Source organism: Argopecten irradians, chromosome 2, assembly GCF_041381155.1.
Source record: "Argopecten irradians isolate NY chromosome 2, Ai_NY, whole genome shotgun sequence".
NCBI classification, from domain to species: Eukaryota; Metazoa; Mollusca; class Bivalvia; order Pectinida; family Pectinidae; genus Argopecten; species Argopecten irradians.
Window position 1 is genome coordinate 35226678 of NC_091135.1, and position 20999 is coordinate 35247676.

At 37.0% G+C, this 20999-nt stretch overlaps 1 protein-coding gene across 2 annotated transcripts in view; it reads left to right on the plus strand.

The window, feature by feature from the left end:
• Positions 1-20999, plus strand: part of LOC138315294 (teashirt homolog 2-like) — a 143957-nt gene that overhangs the window by 70162 nt on the left and 52796 nt on the right. Inside the window, exon 1 of one of the 2 annotated variants that reach the window (XM_069256191.1) lies at positions 5402-6043. The exons of the other annotated variant lie outside the window; for it this stretch is intronic. Within the exon in view, the coding sequence (XP_069112292.1) occupies positions 6037-6043 (7 nt within the window). The 5' untranslated portion in view covers positions 5402-6036. Of the gene's footprint in view, positions 1-5401; positions 6044-20999 lie in introns of those variants that run through there. 2 annotated transcript variants of the gene reach the window in all.

The following is a 20999-nucleotide window of genomic DNA, read 5'->3' on the forward strand; positions in this document are numbered from 1 at the left end:
TAACAACAGTATCAAACTGTTCTCATCATCCCTTCACTGTACCCCTATAATACTGTCAGCTTCCCTCTACTGTACCCTATAATACTGTCAGCTTCCCTCTACTGTACCCTATAATACTGTCAGTCTCCCCTTTACTGTACTGCTATAATACTGTCAGCCTCCTCTCTACTAAACCTCTATAATACCATCAGTCTCCCCTCTACTGTACCCCTATAATACTGTCAGTCTCCCCTTTACTGTACTGCTATAATACTGTCAGCCTCCTCTCTACTAAACCTCTATAATACCATCAGCCTTCCCTCTACTGTACCCCTATAATACTGTCAGCTTTCCCTCTACTGTACCCTATAATACTGTCAGCTTCCCTCTACTGTACCCTATAATACTGTCAGTCAGCCTCCCCTCTACTGTACCCCTATAATACTGTCAGCTTCCCTCTACTGTACCCTATAATACTGTCAGCTTCCCTCTACTGTACCCTATAATACTGTCAGTCTCCCCTTTACTGTACTGCTATAATACTGTCAGCCTCCTCTCTACTAAACCTCTATAATACCATCAGCCTCCCCTCTACTGTATCCCTATAATACTGTCAGCCTTCCCATCACTGTACCCTATAGTACTGTCAGCCTCCACTCTACTGTACCTCTATAATACTTTCAGCCTTCCCTCTACTGTACCCCTATAATACTGTCAGCTTTCCCTCTACTGTACCCTATAATACTGTCAACCTTCCCTCTACTGTACCCCTATAATACTGTCAGTCTCCCCTCTACTGTACCCCTATAATACTGTCAGCCTCCCCTCTACTGTACCTCTATAATACTTTCAGCCTTCCCTCTACTGTACCCCTATAATACTGTCAGCCTTCTCTCTACTGTAGCCCTATAATACTGTCAGCCTTCCCTCTACTGTACCCTATAATACTGTCAACCTTCCCTCTACTGTACTCCTATAATAATGTCAGTCTCCCCTCTACTGTACCCTATAATACTGTCAGTCAGCCTCCCCTCTACTGTACCCTATAATACTGTCAGCCTTCCCTCTACTGTGCCCCTATAATACCCCCTCCCTCCAACCCTATTTCTCCCTCCTACCCCCTACCTCCAACCCTAGTTCTCCCTCCCACTCCTCCCACTCCTTCAATCCTAGTTCTCCCTCCACTCCAGCTCCCCTTCAAGCTTAGCTGCCTTACCCTTCACCAGGTAATCATTCTTATAACCCTTTATATTGTCTCCCTTAGTCCCTTCCCCTTACCACCACCCCCTATCCATTGCCCCCCATTCTACACGTAAACAGTCTATTAACCTTTACTCTGTTCCCCACCTGTGACTCTTTGGATATAGTTACAACCCTCCAACACCATTTGTCTGGCACTGCCCCCCCCTCCCCTCCAGGATAAAAATATGACAGCTTTGATAGAGTATAGATTTCAGATTTAGGTACAAACTGTTACATGATTAATGCTTGGCATAAATCATTACTTCATCTTTCTTCTCATTATAAGATGACTATTTTTTCAGTTTATGTCATTGTAACTGCTACTGTTGGTATGGAGTGAGAAAAGGTTGAAGGTCAAGAACAAAGGTCATTATAACATGAGGTCGGTGTAGATGTCATCCATTGCATATGGGCAGTCATTTCAATTTTCCCTGATAAAATGCATTCGTCAATTTGATCTTTAATTAAATATTAGAAACATTCTAATTATTTTTTCAGCACTACTTGCATGACACATGTCATCAGTTACATGTCCTCGAGTGACACCTACATAGTACCACTAACAAGTCTTAGAAGGATAAACAAACTAACTGTACAGTCCAATCCAATCTCTTAAGGTGCTTATGTAATAACCTTCATGTCTCCTTGGAGAATACTATGAGAGTTTTAATGACACAATATTATCCATATGTAATGCTTTCAACTCATAATTCCATTTACATCCACCCTATCATTGGCCAGGAAATGTTTGAGTGAGAGGTCATTTAAGGACATGCTAGGTTTTTAGATGGATGAAAATTGGTGTACCCAGAGAAAAACCACCAACCAGTGGCTGCAACTGCCCCATATTGTAACAGAGCGCATGATTTGATATAAACATAATCACTGCCTCTACCAGGATTTGAACTCGGGACCTCTGGGTTATCAGTCGCTCAACCGTTCAAGCTTTCAACCCAGAGGCTTCTGATAATGACAGGACATTTTAACCAATGGGCTACTGTGGCCTCAACGTTCTTTATGACAGGCCTGTTAATTGGTCAAGTGGAGGAGTTGTACATAAGTCCTCCACCTCTGGGTGGTAGTTCAAAACCAATGTGGGACAGGAACTGCCAGGTAGTGGTTTTATCTCCAGGTACTCTGACTTTAACCTCAGATATCCAATAATTTTTAAATAACCCTAGCTGTTAATAGGACATACAATTATAAATCAAAACAATGGACTACTCACACTATTTTACACAGATATTTATAGGTGCTGATTCTGTACACACAGTTACAATAGGGTTACATATGTATGTTTTTCAATTGTCTTTTTTCACCAAGCACATTGACTTCCAGTTAGATTTTATTCTGTCTAAACCACACAGTGACATAAGATGTTTTTTGTCCGTCTTCTCCCTCACGTGATTGACTGTCGGGTAGGCCCCCTCCCTCCATCATTCCTTGTGGCTGTCTGTGGAATGTCGAAGGGTAAGAGCCTGTCGAGGTGATTAGTATGTTGGCATACTTGTGTCATGTGTTTATCCCTTTGATTGATGTCTATACTTTAGACAGGACTGTTCAGCAGCCCGGCTAAACTAACCCAGCCATGCAGCCATGAACATCCATGGATCGGCTGTCTGCCTCTTTACTTACACTGCTATAAATTGTGGCTGATTAGTAATTTGTGCACTGAGGGCTCATTTGTTTTCATTATTTGATAAGTCTGGCATGATAAAGAGAGATAGATCATTGTGGTATGGCACAACATTTACCAAATGTTGCATAAGCTGGAACATATCAAGTGTAATAACCCTGACAGGCTGGGGCCCAATCAACTAGGGCAACTCTATGGGTATCTATCACTACTATTACAACTTCAAAATGACCAGCACACTTCCATTCACTGATAAATGGCCCTCTGTCATAACTGATTTGCTCTGCTATCTGAAAACGGAAAATGGAGGGAAAATGGACAGGAAAGCAAGATTTGTATTTTTCAAAATTGGACAGTTTTGTCCATGTTCAGGGCGGTGATGTAGTAGAGAAAATTCAGACATTTGCCTATTGCCACTTTCAATTTGTCAGAAAAACAGTTAACGTCACATTTAAGGGAGAAATGCATTTCACCTATCTAGAACATTACATACTGGAAGAAGGTTTTATGATTACATTAGAACTACTCCCAACAATTTAAGGCCAGAATGATTGATGAATATTGTACCATACCCGTGCCTCAAGTCGCCTCTAATTCCTTCTGTTTTTGTCCTGTCGGAAAGCAAAAAAATCTGAGATCTTTGTGAGTGCGTAACCGTTAATGAAAAGCCAATAAATACCTCAGTCAATAAGAAATTGGTCATTCCTATGATGAATAATTTTAGTTATTTATTTCGTGCTTATTAAAAATGTAACAAGCATTAAAACTTTAAGTTTTAATTGGACTTTTATATACTGCCTTATGCTAATTCACCTTAAGGTGTCCATTTAAGCTTGTCAATGCAGAAAAATAGAAATGAAATCAAATGAAATCTCTCATAAAATATGTATACAAGAAGAAAGTGTGCAATTAAAATTTTGTGTATATGAAAACCATAAAAACGCCATATTTCATTTTTAATAATAAAAGGTTTAATAACTTTCCGTTTTTGAGATTAAACATTAAAAAAACATTTTGATATTAATAGCATATCCCGTAAGAATTAATGCTGTGTCCAAGTTGAATGTATATTAATAATATTTCTTCATGCTTTCTCCTCATAAGAACTCCATACAAGAAATTAAAATAGAAATGACATTTTCCCCATCAAATAATTGGTTGTGAGTTATGTATAGTAATACTGACTAGGCTGTGTTTTATCTTAGCCATTCCAACTCCAATCTTATGAACCGCTACATTACAAGACCTAATTTATGGCTGATTCTCGGTGATTTACAAAACAAAAGGGGTTATTTTTAAAATGTTATGAAGTAACATCATTCATTTGGTTGTGATATGGAAGTGTGTTTTGGCCATTTATAGTGATTTATGGAATGTTACAGAAATGTACCTGACTTTGTGTATGGACTTTTTCACATTAAGAACATGATATACATTAATATATCCAAATTCGCTGTAGAGTGGAGAAGAGTAGTTATAAAAAATCTTTGTAATTTGTAATGATTTATGCTATTTGTACTTGACTATCTGATGGGGAGGAGTAACATTATTTTAATACAGTGATGGAAATTTTCAATTAATGGCTTTTTTTTTTTTATTATCGTTGAACATCTGATTTTTTTTTTTTTTTTTTTTTTTTCTCAGACTGTTTTGTGAGTATACACATTATGAAAGAAAGTGAATTTAATGCAATAAATAGCTGGACTTCTAGACATAACACAATAACCAATGACCACAGAAAAGCTAAGGTGAAAAAATGAGGTCAAGGCCTAAAAGGTGAAGGGTCAATGCTAAAAAGGGAAGACTATCAAAGAATTTAAGATGTTTAATATGAAGGCAATTGTTAAAGGTCAAACCTTCAAAGGTTGATTTAAAGGACTTTATCAAAAATCAAATAAACTCTTACCATCAACAGTGAAGGTCAAAGACTTCATTGAATGTTAAAGTTATTCCTTCAAAGGTCAATGTTAAAGTTATTCCTTCAAAGGTCAATGTTAAAGTTATTCCTTCAAAGGTCAATGTTAAAGGCTCATCAAAGGTTAAAATAAATGAAACTGTCGAAAGTCAAGGTAAGATTGATTCCTAAAAGTCAAAAATTGTGTCAACAAATTATGTCAGGGCAAATTAAAGGGCAATTAACATATGATACCTTCAAAGGTTAAAAGTCTAAAGGTAAGATAATGCAGACGTCTAACTTTTGGTTTGTAAAGTTAATAAAAGACATAACAAAATTTTGTGAAAAGCTATTGAATTATTTTTCCTACATAAGATTTACAATTGATTTTTCAAAAACTTCAGATTCAAGAAAAATGACACGGGTAGGTCAAGGCCATTTCCTATAACTTAATTTTCATGACTGATTTATTTGAAATTTCCTTCAAAAGTTCCTTTTATTTATCAGATATTGCATTATAAGAAAACGTAAATTGAATAATGGATGTGAACTTCCTTGTTTGGGGGCTGATTTTAACGTGAATGATCTAAGTGTCACTCCTTGGCATGTTTTGTTCCTGATGTTTTATCGGGAGTCAGTCTGCTTCAGTTATTGACGGCCTGTTTAGATGATGGCGGGGGCACTGTTTGGTATTCCCTTCACACACTCTCAAAAAATAATTCAACCTCCTGCTATATTTCCCTTTAGTCCGTGGATTGCAACAGGAAGTACAAGAAAATGTTTTCGGTGACCTTTCTTGGCACCTGTCAATCAAAACTCAAGCATTTTTAGTTCATCCATCAGCATCTCTCGGAAATTTGTTGTTTCTTATACAGAAACCTTAATTTGTCTGTAGACATGTTTTAATCTTCCTCAATTGCTTGGCTCTGAGGTGTCAATTAATCTGATATGAGCCAGGAAAGGGTTAACACTGGCGAGTGTAGTGTTAGTGTATAGCCAGGCTAGATAGATAATATACACAGGCTTCAATAATAATCATGTCACTCATACATCATACCCAGTCAAATCACATACACTGGGATACAGCTCAGGATTTCTGACAGAGCTCTGGGAACCACCACAGTTAGGTACTTCTATACTACCTCCTCCCTGGTGACCCCAGCCTCATTTGGCCATACAAGGGCAGAGTTGTCTCTAAGTGGCATCAGCTGGCCTTTCAGGAACAGAGTTGTATCTTGGCATCGTCTGGTCTTGCAGAGTTGTCTCAGCTAATCCCTGCCATGTTATGACAGGTAAGTTGACTTTCCATTTAGTGCTATGACCTACCTTTTTTTCTGTGATAAGGCCATCACAGTTATCTCATACTGACTCCAATTGTCACCAGTGGGTTGATGGACTAAATGACACTTCAGTCAGAGTTGTCTTATACTTCTGACATGATCAAAATTGATAACATATTAGCTGGTTAAAGGTAAGAACTTAATTTCATTTAAGAGTTTATAATTGAAAGTCTTCTTCAAAGATAAAGGAAATGATTTTCTTTTTGGACACTTAAGGTTGGTTCATGTCTTTGACACATATACTTGTGAAGACATAGTTGCCTTTCCCTTTTATATATCAAAATCATACCGAGTAGAATATGTAACCTTACACTTGATGGGATAATGTTAAAGATTGTCTCTTCTTCAGCAGCCAAATATCAATGTCAAATTGAACCACAAAATGTCTTTTCCTGACATCACAAGAGATGCTTGTTCCATCTTTGTTCTGTCCTATGTAAGGAGTGAAGTCCTAAGTAAGGACAGAGTTGTCTTTTCCCTTTAAAGTGATATATGAATGGATGAAAACCTCTTTTCAGTTTTTATCCATTGGATTATTTGTTTGCAAGTTGCTTGATTGCATGATAATTTTATTCAATACAGTTAAACCTGTGTATAAAGACCACCCACTAGATAGAAAACTGGTGTTTATAGCCTGGTCGTTATACACAGGTGAAAGTGATAATTTGAGACCTAAAAAAGTGGTCTTATTAAGTGGTTGGTCATTATACACAGGAGATGGTCACCGAGAAAGATCTTATTGTACTTGACTTTAATAATTTGAAATATTATGCATCATTTTATAAGACTCAAAATATTATGTTTCTACCATTTTACCACTATGAACATCTTACTTTTGAACTGTGAGTAAGATTAAGACTTGACGGGAATAGTTTCGGGGTACTGGCTGTATGTTGGTTGTTTATCTTTGGAAACTCTTGCTTTTTTGTTTCATTAAACCCCAGTATGTCTTCAAGTGACCACAACAGCTGCCAATTGAACCTAATTATAAACTGCAAGCAAACCATTGACTTTAAACATTTATGTTTAGGGGGGAAGGTAATAGTTGCACCAAGAATTTGCCCATTTTAGTAAAAAAAAGTAGGCCATTAAAAATTTGTTGTCTAGAGATGAAAGTAAATAGCAACACATGAACATTAACAGTCAATAAAATAATGAAAATCTTTGGAAATAAGAGGATGCCAGATTAGTAAGTCTTGTTTAGGTACCACTGAATTCGCAAAAGTGTCCTGTAATGTTTCCAAAGATGACGGAATATTGATATATGTTGCAGGGACTGGTGTAAAATTAGCTACAGGAAGTTCAAAAGTATCTGTTTTATGGTTTAAATGGAGTCCGGTGTACAATTAATATTGTCATTGACAACACGTAATGGGTTGTGATTAAGGCATGGGGTAGTTCTGATGTGTTCTGCTCCATTCTCGCCGCTCTTTAAAAAGTCTCATCCATACGCGGGGAAACATCAACTAGTGACAATACTCTTCAAATAAAAAGTATTGTTTCCAATTGTCACTTTGATTTCCTTCACCCACAAATAAATTTTGTAGTTTTGCATATTTCTACGTTTGCGACCCAAATGGGGAAAACAGTAATGGGAAAAGAAAGCAATTAATTTGAATATTCTTAGAATTAATTTTTGCTGGTACAGCTGGTTTAGATTTGAATTTTTTTTATTTTTTTTTAGTTGTTGATTTGTCAAATGATTGATAAAGATTTATCATTACAAATGTGAGTTCGGATCTTCAAAGATGTGACACAAACACCAGAGCTTTTGCGGAATTCAACCTTGTTCAAGGTTAAATGATCAAGAAATAATGATGGCGTGTAAGCTGTAATTGGAATTAATCTTGGTAGGATTCTGTTTTAGTCAGTGTTTAATGACTGTGTACATGTCGTTTATTTAACTCTGTGAATATGCTTGACTGGGAGATATGTTTACCCATTAGAACAACAGATGATAAATACTTGAGGTAAAGTTACCACTAATGTATGTTGGTGGTGATGGATTGATGACATTACGTCAATCAGAGTTTCAGTATGTTAAACATTATCTCTAATTGTCACTTTACTAAATGCGGTTGTGGAAATATTTTTGCAAACATTTTGACCTCCAATGTATATCTGTATTAGACAGGTTAGTCATCTACAGCCATGCAAGTAGAGTTCTTGGTTGGTAAAACATATTTGGTCTTGAGTTGGTGATACCTAGATCTCAAATCCTGATCACAATATTCAGCCTTCTACCTCTGGATTGTGAGTTCAAAACCCATGTGGAGCATATGTTTGGTACTGACCATAGGCTGGTGGATTTTCTCCGGGTACTCCACTATTCCTCTACCTTCTTAATTTGCTACTGCCTTAAATCAAACTGGCTGTTAATAAGATGTTAAACAATAGAATTAATAATAGTAATATGTGATGTAGTATCATTATGTAAACCAATTTATTTTCATTGCAACTTTATTTCATATTTTTCTGCCAAATGACTTATACATGACAATTTCACTTTGTAATTTAGACACATTTGATTCTACTTTACTTGTGTTTGAAACAATTTTACACCGATTTCTTTTTGTGATTCCCTATCTCCTGTGAAACACGTGAAATTGATCGAACACAAAAGTAAGTTGCTTACTCTTTACTTATTAAGATAGCTAACAGCAACTTCAATGATGCCTTTCCTCAAAATGACTGTATCTGTTAGCAGAACAATAAATCCACTATTGACAAGTATAAAAAAAATGAAGTTTTGAAATACAGAGATAAAATAATTTGAAACCATTATAAAGTTAAGACCACTAGGTAATCACAAGTGTTAGCATGACTGTAGCGATAAATTCCTGTCATAATCATGTGAGGAGATGGCGCAATTTTCTCTGACAGCGTTTATCATCTTCTGTTTATTAGATTTTTAAAAAAATATCTGAATAGATAGAGAAATTACACAGATCAACTGTAGGATGGGTAACAAGATGCATGCCGCTGTATCTTGGAGGTCTTTCTTGTGTGGCATTTCCTATTTACATTTGCAGCATTTGTAGGACTACAGATAGTTTTATTGTAGTCTCCGCACTTAATAACAAGACATTAAACTCAGTAAAAGATAAATAAATGTCTCAAATCTACGATACTTGTCAGAAACAAGCCTCTTTGTAAAGTTTGAAGTTTTGGAAATATGAATAAATTACTTAATATTTAAGATACTTATGGACAGATAACAAATACAATAATAGAGATATGTTTATATTTGCATATATCATAAAAGACAAAATTGGTGTGGATTTCACACAGAAATTAAACAATATTTTTTACACTTATCTGATGAAATATTCACTCTTTGAGAAGGAAACTTTTTAGGATAATAACTGGCTCTGATGGGTAATGTTATTTGATAACACAACATTAAGGACTTACACATGAAAAGTGCACATCTTACTCCAACCAATGAAGGTTTCAATATCCAAAGCATGCAGGTTTTAGATGATGTTGTTCCCTAATTTTTGCCATCTTGATTTTTGGCACAATTGGTCAAAAGTAGACTGTAATGTCGACTAATTCATGATGATATGCTTGACCATAACAGATCTGGAAACAAGCCTCATGATAATCTTGACATTTCAACATTTTAATTTTCTATTCTGAACTATTTACCATTGAGCAAAAAGGTTTCATTAAAGTATCTCTTTGCCAATAATTTTATACCCCCTGACCAGTATTTTTTTACACACTGCCATGAGTTGTGTTACCTATCTCTTGTCTCATTGTGTAATGTCCCATCACGTCCAGCCCATTTGTATTCTTTCCCATTCCATCCCCTCCAATCCTCTTCAATATTTCGCAGTTTTGAAAACGGAACCTTATCATGGGAGTATAATTTCGCTGTACACCAATCTAAAAATAAATATACTCACAGATCAAGAAAGTTTTAATGGTGTCAATCAATGTGATTCAAATTTTTTTTTCAATGATTTTGTAAATTATTGACAGATCCCTGTATTGATTATTTTGCATTCTGTTTGGTCAATGTATGATTAGCAAGGTAACTTCTTTAAAAAAAAAAATCAAACATTTATTTCATAACTAAATTTGTCCATACCAAATGGAAAAAAAATTCATTAGAACATTTCCTTATAATATCACAATAGATTATAGATGTTTGATCAAATCTGATCGTTAAAAAGATCTCGGAATATTTGTTTGTTACTGAAGATTTGTGTCCAAAAGATTGATGAGGAGTTCAGAATATACATATTTTTTCTCTATTTGTTAAAAGATAGATTGAAATATGTCTGATATCTTTTTCACATTATTTTGTGATTAATTACCTAATTCAACTTGATACAACTTAGTGTGTTAGACAATATAGGTAAAATGTCAGTCAGTATATCATATTGAACTGCTGACGAAGGCCGAGACACCAGCTGCTGGTCCTGGTGATAATGCTTCATATTGTCTGTATAATGTATAAGTCTCAGTTGTCATGTATGTAATACCTGGGCTTGGGGACCATATAGACTAGAGAGCTTAGGTGTTGCCCTCCCAGACCAAACAGGTCGCACTATTCCTTCCAGGACAAAATGTCTTATTTTGACATTAAGATTGATTGGTACATTTGACATGGCCTTTTTTCATGTGTCTTTCATATTTTTCTATTGTGAAATGAATATAAAAATTAAATGTTTATTATAAGCTGTTAATTGTTATTTATTAGTCATTTGTGTACACATAATTTTTATATTACACCTATTTCCATTTATATGGGGTTTTGATCTTGTTTGCTCTCTTGACTTCTAATGAATAGATTTGTAATTTTTGTTTTTATCTTTTTGTCATTTCAGGTAAGTGCACCTTTTTACCTGTATCAATGAAGTTGTCAGTAATGAAGTATGATGCTGTACAAAATAGGTCGCTGTGACAAGCAGATAATTGTCTTGTATACAACTGTTAGTACGGTGTTGTGACGTGCCAATAGTCAGTACAGCTGTTAAGGAAACAAGTAAGGCATTGTTGTTATACTTTCTACAAGACACTAAGATCTGTAGCTGACTTTTAAAAAAGTCACTTTCACAAGGTCATTAACATGTAACTCTGTATGTAGATCAGTGAGACAAGGTCATTGACATGTACACAATATGTAGGTCAGTGGCTCAAGGTATTGACAGGTACCACTGTATGTAGGTCAGTAAGACAAGGTCATTGCATATAACACTGTATATAGGTCAGTAAGACAAGGTCATTCACATGTAACACAGTATGTAGGTCAGTATGACAAGGTCATTGACATGTAACACAGTATGTAGGTCAGTGGTACAAGGTATTGACAAGTACCACTGTATGTAGGTCAGTGAGACAAGGTCATTGCATATAACACTGTATATAGGTCAGTATGACAAGGTCATTTACATGTAACATTGTATGTAGGTCAACGGGACAAGGTCATTGACATGTAACAAAGTATGTAGGTCAGTGGGACAAGGTGATTCACATGTAACACATTATGTAGGTCAACAGGACAAGGTCATTCACATGTAACACACTATGCAGGTCAGTATGACAAGGTCATTGACAGGTAACACAGTATGTAGGTCAGTATGACAAGGTCAATGACATGTAACAAAGTATGTAGGTCATCGGGACAAGGTCATTCACATGTAACACAGTATGTAGGTCAGTATGACAAGGTCAATGACATGTAACAAAGTATGTAGGTCAACGGGACAAGGTCATTGACATGTAACACAGTATGTAGGTCAGTATGACAAGGTCAATGACATGTAACAAAGTATGTAGGTCAACGGGACAAGGTCATTGACATGTAACACAGTATGTAGGTCATTATGACAAGGTCATTGACATGTAACACAGTATGTAGGTCATTATGACAAGGTCATTTACATGTAACACAGTATGAAGGTCAGTATGACAAGGTCATTGACATGTAACACTATCTTTAGTTCAACAGGACAAGGTCATTCACATGTAACACACTATTCAGGTAAGTATGACAATGTCATTGACAGGTAACACAGTATGTAGGTCAGTATGACAAGGTCAATGACATGTAACAAAGTATGTAGGTCAACGGGACAAGGTCATTGACAGGTAACACAGTATGTAGGTCAGTATGACAAGGTCAATGACATGTAACAAAGTATGTAGGTCAACGGGACAATGTCATTGACATATAACACAGTATGTAGGTCAACGGGATAAGGTCATTGACATGTAACACTATATGTAGGTCAACGGGACATGGTTATTTACATGTAACACAGTATGAAGGTCAGTATGACAAGGTCATTGACATGTACCACTATATTTAGGTCAACAGGACAAGGTCATTCACATGTACTACACTATGCAGGTCAGTATGACAAGGTCATTGACATGTAACAAAGTATGTAGGTCAACGGGACAAGGTCATTGACAGGTAACACAGTATGTAAGTCAGTATGACAAGGTCATTGACATGTAACACAGTATGTAGGTCAGTATTACAAGGTTATTGACATGTAACACAGTATGTAGGTTAGTATGACAAGGTCATTGACATGTAAAACTATATGTAGGTCAGTATGACAAGGTCATTGACATGTAACAAAGTATGTAGGTCAACGGGACAAGGTCATTTACATGTAACACAGTATGTAGGTCAGTGTGTGTCAGTGTCCCAAGGTCATTGTATTGTCCCAAGGCTGTATTTAGGTCAAGAAGACAAGGTCAGTGCAATGCATCATTATAATAGGCAATTGACAAGGTCATTGTCATGTACCACTGTATGTAGGGCACTGTGACACGGTTAATGTCATGTACAGGTCCATATAGGTCACTGAAATAATATCTTTCTTTGATGAAAGCTGCAGATATGAGAGACTTTATCAGCAAAAAAGTGTAGGAGGGTGAGGTGGGGTGGCACAAAAATCACTGGGAGATGCACAATTGTTGACTAGTGAGTATGCTGCATTGAATAAATGTATTGCCTCAATTAAGTGGTCCTATTTCTGAAAATTGTTCTGAAGTCAAGTTGGTTGAGACACCTGAAGATTACAATGTATCAGCAAGGGTATACACTTCTATTATAATTTTAGAGAATAATTAGGTTTTTATTAAAGCTCCACTCCTGATTGAATCTAGGATTAATTACATTCTACTGAATTAGGTCATCATCTTGTTATAATGACATTTGTGCTTGTAAAGCACAGTTCTTAAGAATTTATGTTGTCGTTTATCTAATTTCCTCTACCATTATTTAATTATGAAGTAATATAGAATTCCCGTAAGATTTTAAACTATATAGATTACTCGACAATTAAGTGTCGTAAATAGGTCCTTGTGCCAGAAAGAGTAACATTTCAGGAAGTATAAAATTATTGTGATGACAGTATTCATGCAGCAATTGAATGTGGAAATGTTAATGATAGATAAATACCATCTAATGTGATTTATTTGTTCGAGTAAAATTGAAGGTTAATATAAGTTTTATTAAGTTTATGATTGATCTGTGTTTTAGAAGTTGCAATTTGGTTTCTTAATGAATGGTACTATAAAGATTAAATATAATTGAATAATACAATAGAAATTAATGCCAGAACCTTTCACTGTAATGAGTATCTGTGACACCTGTGTATGATGTTCAGGTTTTTCATGCACAAAACATGTGTAACACATGTGTAATTATGCAAATGTAGGGTTTTCTCGATTCACACTCAATTTACACTGTGCAAGCATATGGGTGTATATGTGCACTGTACAAATATATGTGTATAATGTACATTATACAAGCATATGTGTATATGTGCACTGTACAAATATATGTGTATAATGTACATTATACAAGCATATGTGTATATGTGCACTGTACAAATATATGTGTATAATGTACATTATACAAGCATATGTGTATGTGTGCACTGTACAAATATATGTGTATAATGTACATTATACAAGCATATGTGTATGTGTGCACTGTACAAATATATGTGTATAATGTACATTATACAAGCATATGTGTATGTGTGCACTGTACAAATATATGTGTATAATGTACATTATACAAGCATATGTGTATATGTGCACTGTACAAATATATGTGTATAATGTACATTATACAAGCATATGTGTATATGTGCACTGTACAAATATATGTGTATAATGTACATTATACAAGCATATGTGTATATGTGCACTGTAAAAATATATGTGTATAATGTACATTATACAAGCATATGTGTATATGTGCACTGTAAAAATATATGTGTATAATGTACATTATACAAGCATATGTGTATATGTGCACTGTACAAATATGTGTGTATAATGTACTTAGTGCTTTATGTACTAACAAATGTGTATGATGTACTTTGTTCCATCTGTTGTGTTGTAAATTTACTGTCATATATGTATTATGTGAGCTAGTAACATATGTACCTATGAAATGTACACTGCACTTAAAATATTCATTACATTCTCTATTTATTTTTGTAGTACTGATTTATAATATTTACCATTAGTTTGTTTCTGTTTTGGCCCATATATTGTGTTCTGGGCTGTAGCTCAGATTTATTGTTTACTGTACAATGTTGGGTCATTCTCTAGAGAGGCCTGATTAAGAAAGATGTATGAGTATTACCTGTCTACGACAGGTGTTTGCCTGGCAGATCACAAACTTTATCATTCCTCCATGACAGAACATAAATAATAACATCTGTCATTTGCCGGTGAGACATTTACCTGGATCAACAGGTAAAATATATAATCACTTAGGGGCCTACTCAGGGATTGATCTAAAACTCATACAGAAGGGGTTTTGGCCTTCAAAAAGGTTGTAATAAAAGTGGCCTTAAACTCGATATTCGTATAAGAAAAATGGCCTACATACATTTATAGGATTCCCCACGGAGAAGACTTTTACAGCCTTACTAAATGATTAGGCCTTCATATGCTTACCACAGTAGTAGGATTTCATAGGCTTACCCCAGGAGTAGGCATTCATAGGCTTTCCACAGGAGTAGGCTTTCATAGAGTTAGATCTTTATAGGCTTACCACAGAGGTATAGGCCTTTATAGGCTAACCACAGGAGTAGGCCTTTATAGGCTTAGCACAGGAGTAGGCCTTTATAGGCTAACCACAGGAGTAGGCCTTTATAGGCTTAGCACAGGAGTAGGCCTTTATAGGCTAACCGCAGTTTAAGACCTTTATAAGCTAACCACATAATTAGATTTGTATAGGCTTACTACAGGAGTAGGCCTTCATACGCCAACAACAGGAGTATAGGCCTTCATACGCTTACCACAGGAATAAACCTTTATAGGCTAACCACAGGAGTAGGCCTTTATAGGCTTACCACAGGAGTAGGCCTTAATAGGCTTACCACAGGAGTAGGCCTTTATAGTCTTACCACAGGAGTAGGCCTTCATACGCCAACAACAGGAGTAGGCCTTCATAGGCTTACCACAGGAGCATAGGTCTTTATAGGCTTACCACAGGAGTAGGCCTTCATACGCCAACCACAGGAGTAGGCCTTCATAGGCTTACCACAGGAGTAGGCCTTTATAGGCTTACAACAGGAGAAGGCATTCATAGACTTTCCACAGGAATATAGGCCTTTATAGGCTTACCACAGGAGTAGGCCTTGATAGGCTTACCACAGGAGAACGCCTTTATAGGCTAATTACCACAGGAGTAGGCATTCATAAGCTTTCCACAAGAGTATAACCTTCAAAGGCTTACCACAGGAGTAGGCATTCATAGGCTTTTCACAGGAGTATAGGCCTCTATAGGCTTACCACAGGAGTATAGGCCTTTATCGGCTTACCACGGGAGTAGGTCTTTATAGGATTAACACAGGAGTAGGCCTTTATGGGCTTATCACAGGAATAGGCCTTCAAAGACTAATTACCACAGGAGTATAGGCCTTTATAGGCTTACCACAGGAGTAGGCCTTCATATGCCAATCACAGGAGTATAGGCCTTCATAGGCTTACCACAGGAGTAGGCCTTCATAGGCCAACCACAGGAGTATAGGCCTTTATAGGCTTAACACAGGAGTAGGCCTTTATAGGCTAACCACAGGAAAAGGCATCCATAGACTTTCCACAGGAATATAGGCCTTTATAGGCTTACCACAGGAGTAGGCCTTTATAGGCTTACCACAGGAGTAGGCCTTTATAGGCTTATTACCACAGGAGTAGGCATTCATAGGCTTTCCACAAGAGTATAACCTTCAAAGGCTTACCACAGGAGTAGGCATTCATAGGCTTACCACAGGAGTAGGCCTTCATAGGCTTACCACAGGAGTAGACCTTTATAGGTTTAACAAAGGAGTATGCCATTATGGGCTTACCACAGGAGTAGGTCTTCAAAGAATAATTACCACAGGAGTATAGGCCTTTATATGCTTACCACAGGAATGGCCTTCATAAGATTACCACAGGAGTAGGCCTTCGTAGGAGTACCACATGAGAAGGCTTCCATAGGATAATTACCACATTAGTATAGGTCTTTATAGGCTTACCATAGGAGTAGGCATTCATACGCCAACCACAGGAGTAGGCCTGTATAGGCTTACCACAGGAGAAGGCATCCATAGACTTTCCACAGGAGTATAGGCCTTTATACGCTTACCTAAGGAGTAGGCCGTTATAGGCTAATTACCACAGGAGTAGGCCTTCATAGGCTTTCCACAAGAGTATAACCTTCAAAGACATTCCACAGGAGAAGGCATTCATAGGCTTTTCACAGGAGTATAGGCCTTTATAGGCTTACCACAGGAGTAGGCCTTTATGGGCTTACCACAGGAGTAGGCTTTCAAAGACTAATTACCACAGGAGTAAAGGCCTTTATAGGCTTACCACAGGAGTAGGCCTTCATACGCCAATCACAGGAGTATAGGCCTTGATAGGCTTACCACAGGAGTAAACCTTTATAGGCTTACCACAAGAGTAGGCCTTCATAGGCCAACCACAGGAGTATAGGCCTTCATAGGCTTACCACAGGAGTAGGCCTTTATAGGCTAACCACAGGAGAAGGCATCCATAGACTTTCCACGGGAATATAGGCTTTATAGGCTAACCACAGGAGAAGGCATCCATAGACTTTCCACGGGAATATAGGCTTTATAGGCTTACCACAGGAGTAGGCCTTTATAGGCTTACCACAGGAGTAGGCCTTTATTGGCTAATTACCACAGGAGTAGGCATTCATAGGCTTTCCACAAGAGTATAACCTTCAAAGGCTTACCACAGGAGTAGGCATTCATAGGCTTACCACAGGAGTAGGCCGTCATCGGCTTACCACAGGAGTAGGCCTTTATAGGCTTAACACAGGAGTAGGCCTTTATGGGCTTACCACAGGAGTATAGGCCTTTATAGGCTGACCACAGGAGTAGGCCTTCATTTGCCAATCACAGGATTATAGGCCTTCATAGACTTACCACTGGAGTAAACCTTTATAGGCTTACCATAGGAGTAGGCCTTCATAGGCCAACCACAGGAGTATAGCCCTTTATAGGTTACCACAGGAGTAGGCCTTCATAGGATTACCACAGGAGTAGGCCTTCATAGGAGTACCACATGAGAAGGCTTTCATAGGATAATTACCACATTAGTGTAAGTCGTTATAGGCTTACCATAGGAGTAGGCCTTCATACGCCAACCACAGGAGTAGGCCTTCATAGGAGTACCACATGAGAAGGCTTTCATAGGATAATTACCACATTAGTATAGGTCTTTATAGGCTTACCATAGGAGTAGGCCTTCATACGCCAACCACAGGAGTAGGCCTTTATAGGCTTACCACAGGAGTAGGCATCCAGACTTTCCACAGGAGCATAGGCCTTTATAGGCTTACCACAGGAGTAGGCCTTTATAGGCATACCTAAGGAGTAGACCGTTATAGGCTAATTACCACAGGAGTAGGCATTCATAGGCTTTCCACAAGAGTATAACGTTCAAAGGCTTACCACAGGAGTAGACATTCATAGGCTTTTCACAGGAGTATAGGCCTTTATAGGCCTATCATAGGCCTATCACAGGAGTAGGCCTTTATAGGCTTACCATAGGAGTAGGCCTTCAAAGACTAATTACCACAGGAGTTTAGGCCTTTATAGGCTTACCATAGGAGTAGGCCTTCATACGCCAATCACAAGAGTATAGGCCTTCATAGGCTTACCACAGGAGTAAACCTTTATAGGCTTACCACAGGAGTAGGCCTTCATAGGCCAACCACAGGAGTATATTCCTTCATAGGCTTACCACAGGAGTAGGCCTTCATAGGCTTACCACAGGAGTAGGCCTTTATAGGCTTAGCACAGGAGTAGGCCTTCATAGGCTTACCACAGGAGTAGGCCTTCATAGGCTTATTACCACAGAAGTACAGGCCTTTATAGGCTTACCACAGGAGTAGGCCTGCATAGGCTTACCACAGGAGTATAGACCTTTATAGGCTTATCACAGGAGTAGGCCTTTATAGGCTTACCACAGGAGTAGGCCTTTATAGGCTTACCACAGGAGTAGGCCTGCATAGGCTTACCACAGGAGTATAGGCCTTTATAGGCTTATCACAGGAGTAGGCCTTTATAGGCTTACCACAGGAGTAGGCCTGCATAGGCTTACCACAGGAGTATAGGCTTTCATAGACTTACCACAGAAGTAGACATCCATAGACTTACCACATGAATAGGTCTTAAATCCATATAGGCTTTCCACAGTAGATCTTCATAAGGTGATATTTTTTCTCTGGGAACTCTGGATTTCATCCACCTTTGAAACCTAATACTTTTTAAGAATGACCTGGCCTATTAATAGAAAATACAAAAAAAAATATACGAAGGTTTAACATCCTTACAATTCAGTTTCCACATGTAATGTTCTGTATGTACTTTTTATCTTTTAATTTCTCTTTCTACGTCTTTTAACATCACACATTCCATATATCACTTAATATTGCACAATATTTGCCTTTAGTATCACACAGTATAGAGTTTAAATATTGTGCTGCGTATATATATTAATTTTAATATCTCACAGATATCTCATCAATTTTTCTCGAAAACTAATTCGCCACTAAAAGTACAACAAATTATGTGGTTTACTATTCACATTAACTTTCCGACTTCAAATTTATAGCAGAAATAAAACTTTTGTAAAACATTAGTGCCATCCATTACTTGGGATTATTTTTTTGTTTACTCAGTTGTAAAATGTTTGATTACCGTGTTATTGTGTTGTTTTGGAGCTTGACATATGACACAGTGAAATGAATTCACTTTGTTACATAAATGGACATAGATATCCATCATGTACACAACTGATGTATAATCCATCATTTCTCTTCCATGTCATATTAGATCTTGTTCCATAGCATGCACTTCGTAGATTTGAATACTGTCTGTCTGTCTTCAAAACACACAGCAATTTTTTAAGTCTGGCTGGTCTCATCATGACCAGATTTTTTTTCCGGATTTCTTGATCCTTACGAATCTGAGTGCATAAACAGACGAAATCTTCCTTATTTTGTGAAAATAAGGATACAATATATTTCATGTTGAAGAACATGCTAAAAATTGAGAAAAAAAAAATACAAAAAAAAACCAAAAAACAATGAATTGAGGTATGATTTGTGAGGCTCAAAGATATAAATTACATACTTAATAGTTTATTTAGTGGCTTTTCTACATGTTACAAACAATCTAGTTCTTCAAGCTTAAGTTTGTCAGAGTTCATTTGTTTGAAATTTTCCTAATTAAGATTATATTTAGACCAACCTGACTTGATTAGCCAATAAACCAAGCAGAGCATCTACCAATGTATGACTGCTAAGCTTTTCAAAAGACAAATAGGGTTTCCATTGGACTATAAATCATCGTTTTAGATCTGTAGAGAATTCAAATGCTGTGGAAAATTTATATTTAATATTTCTATCACAACTGATATAGGTAGTATTGCTGAAGAACATAAACACATTAAAACAAATCATGCAAAATTCAAACTTGTTGCAGTTATCCCATTATGAGACATAAATGATATATGTTGTGCAGGAGATGGACACCTAGCTTTTCTATTGTGATGATCATTTCATCCAGGTAGTTTATTCCCCATTAGTGCCATCCTAGGTGTAAAACAGTCTCTTCAGCCCAGAGTGAACTAATCAAATTGCGGCCATTTGTTGCAGACATTCATCATTAGCCTGGCAGAGAAATTAACAATAAATCCATGTTGCCACCATAATGTGAGAGAAGCTGGAGACGTGTAAATCAGATAGTCTAGCTTGTATTTCTGGATTAAAATAAAATAATGATAGAAAAGTTATTGATGAAAAGGTGCTGCAGATTATTATTGGTATTAACATGATGTGTTTCTGTTGTTAACTTATCTACAGGGAATTAAAATGATACTTAATAATGGAGTAGTCTCCCCTGTGTGTCAACGGCTTTGGTTTCTAACCCCCCACCCCAAGTTGAGATGTCTTGATACTTCTCATCATATGCTCAATCATCATGATAATTCAAGGCTTTTACCTGTACTTCTCCCCCCCTCCCCCCCCCCTCTCAAATTTTTTTTTTTAAAGTTATACAAACAAAATCAAACCTGCACAAGTTTACCAATCTCACTTCACTGTGTCCCATGTATTGGTAGTAATTGATCTGACCATACAATCCTGTTTTCAGAAAAGTAGGTAAAAAATTGTTCTATGACCAAAGCTTAGAACAGAACAGGACTTTTGTAACTGAACCAGACATTCTGTCGAATATGTGTCGAGTAACAAAATGAATTCTATCATGAAAAATGATAATAATTCCTCCTGAAACACCATTCATCAAGTGTCCCTCACGAGGTGTGAAGTTAGACTTGTTTCCTTAATAAAAACATTTCCCAAACCTCACAAAACATTTGGCTGTAGGCAGCAGAC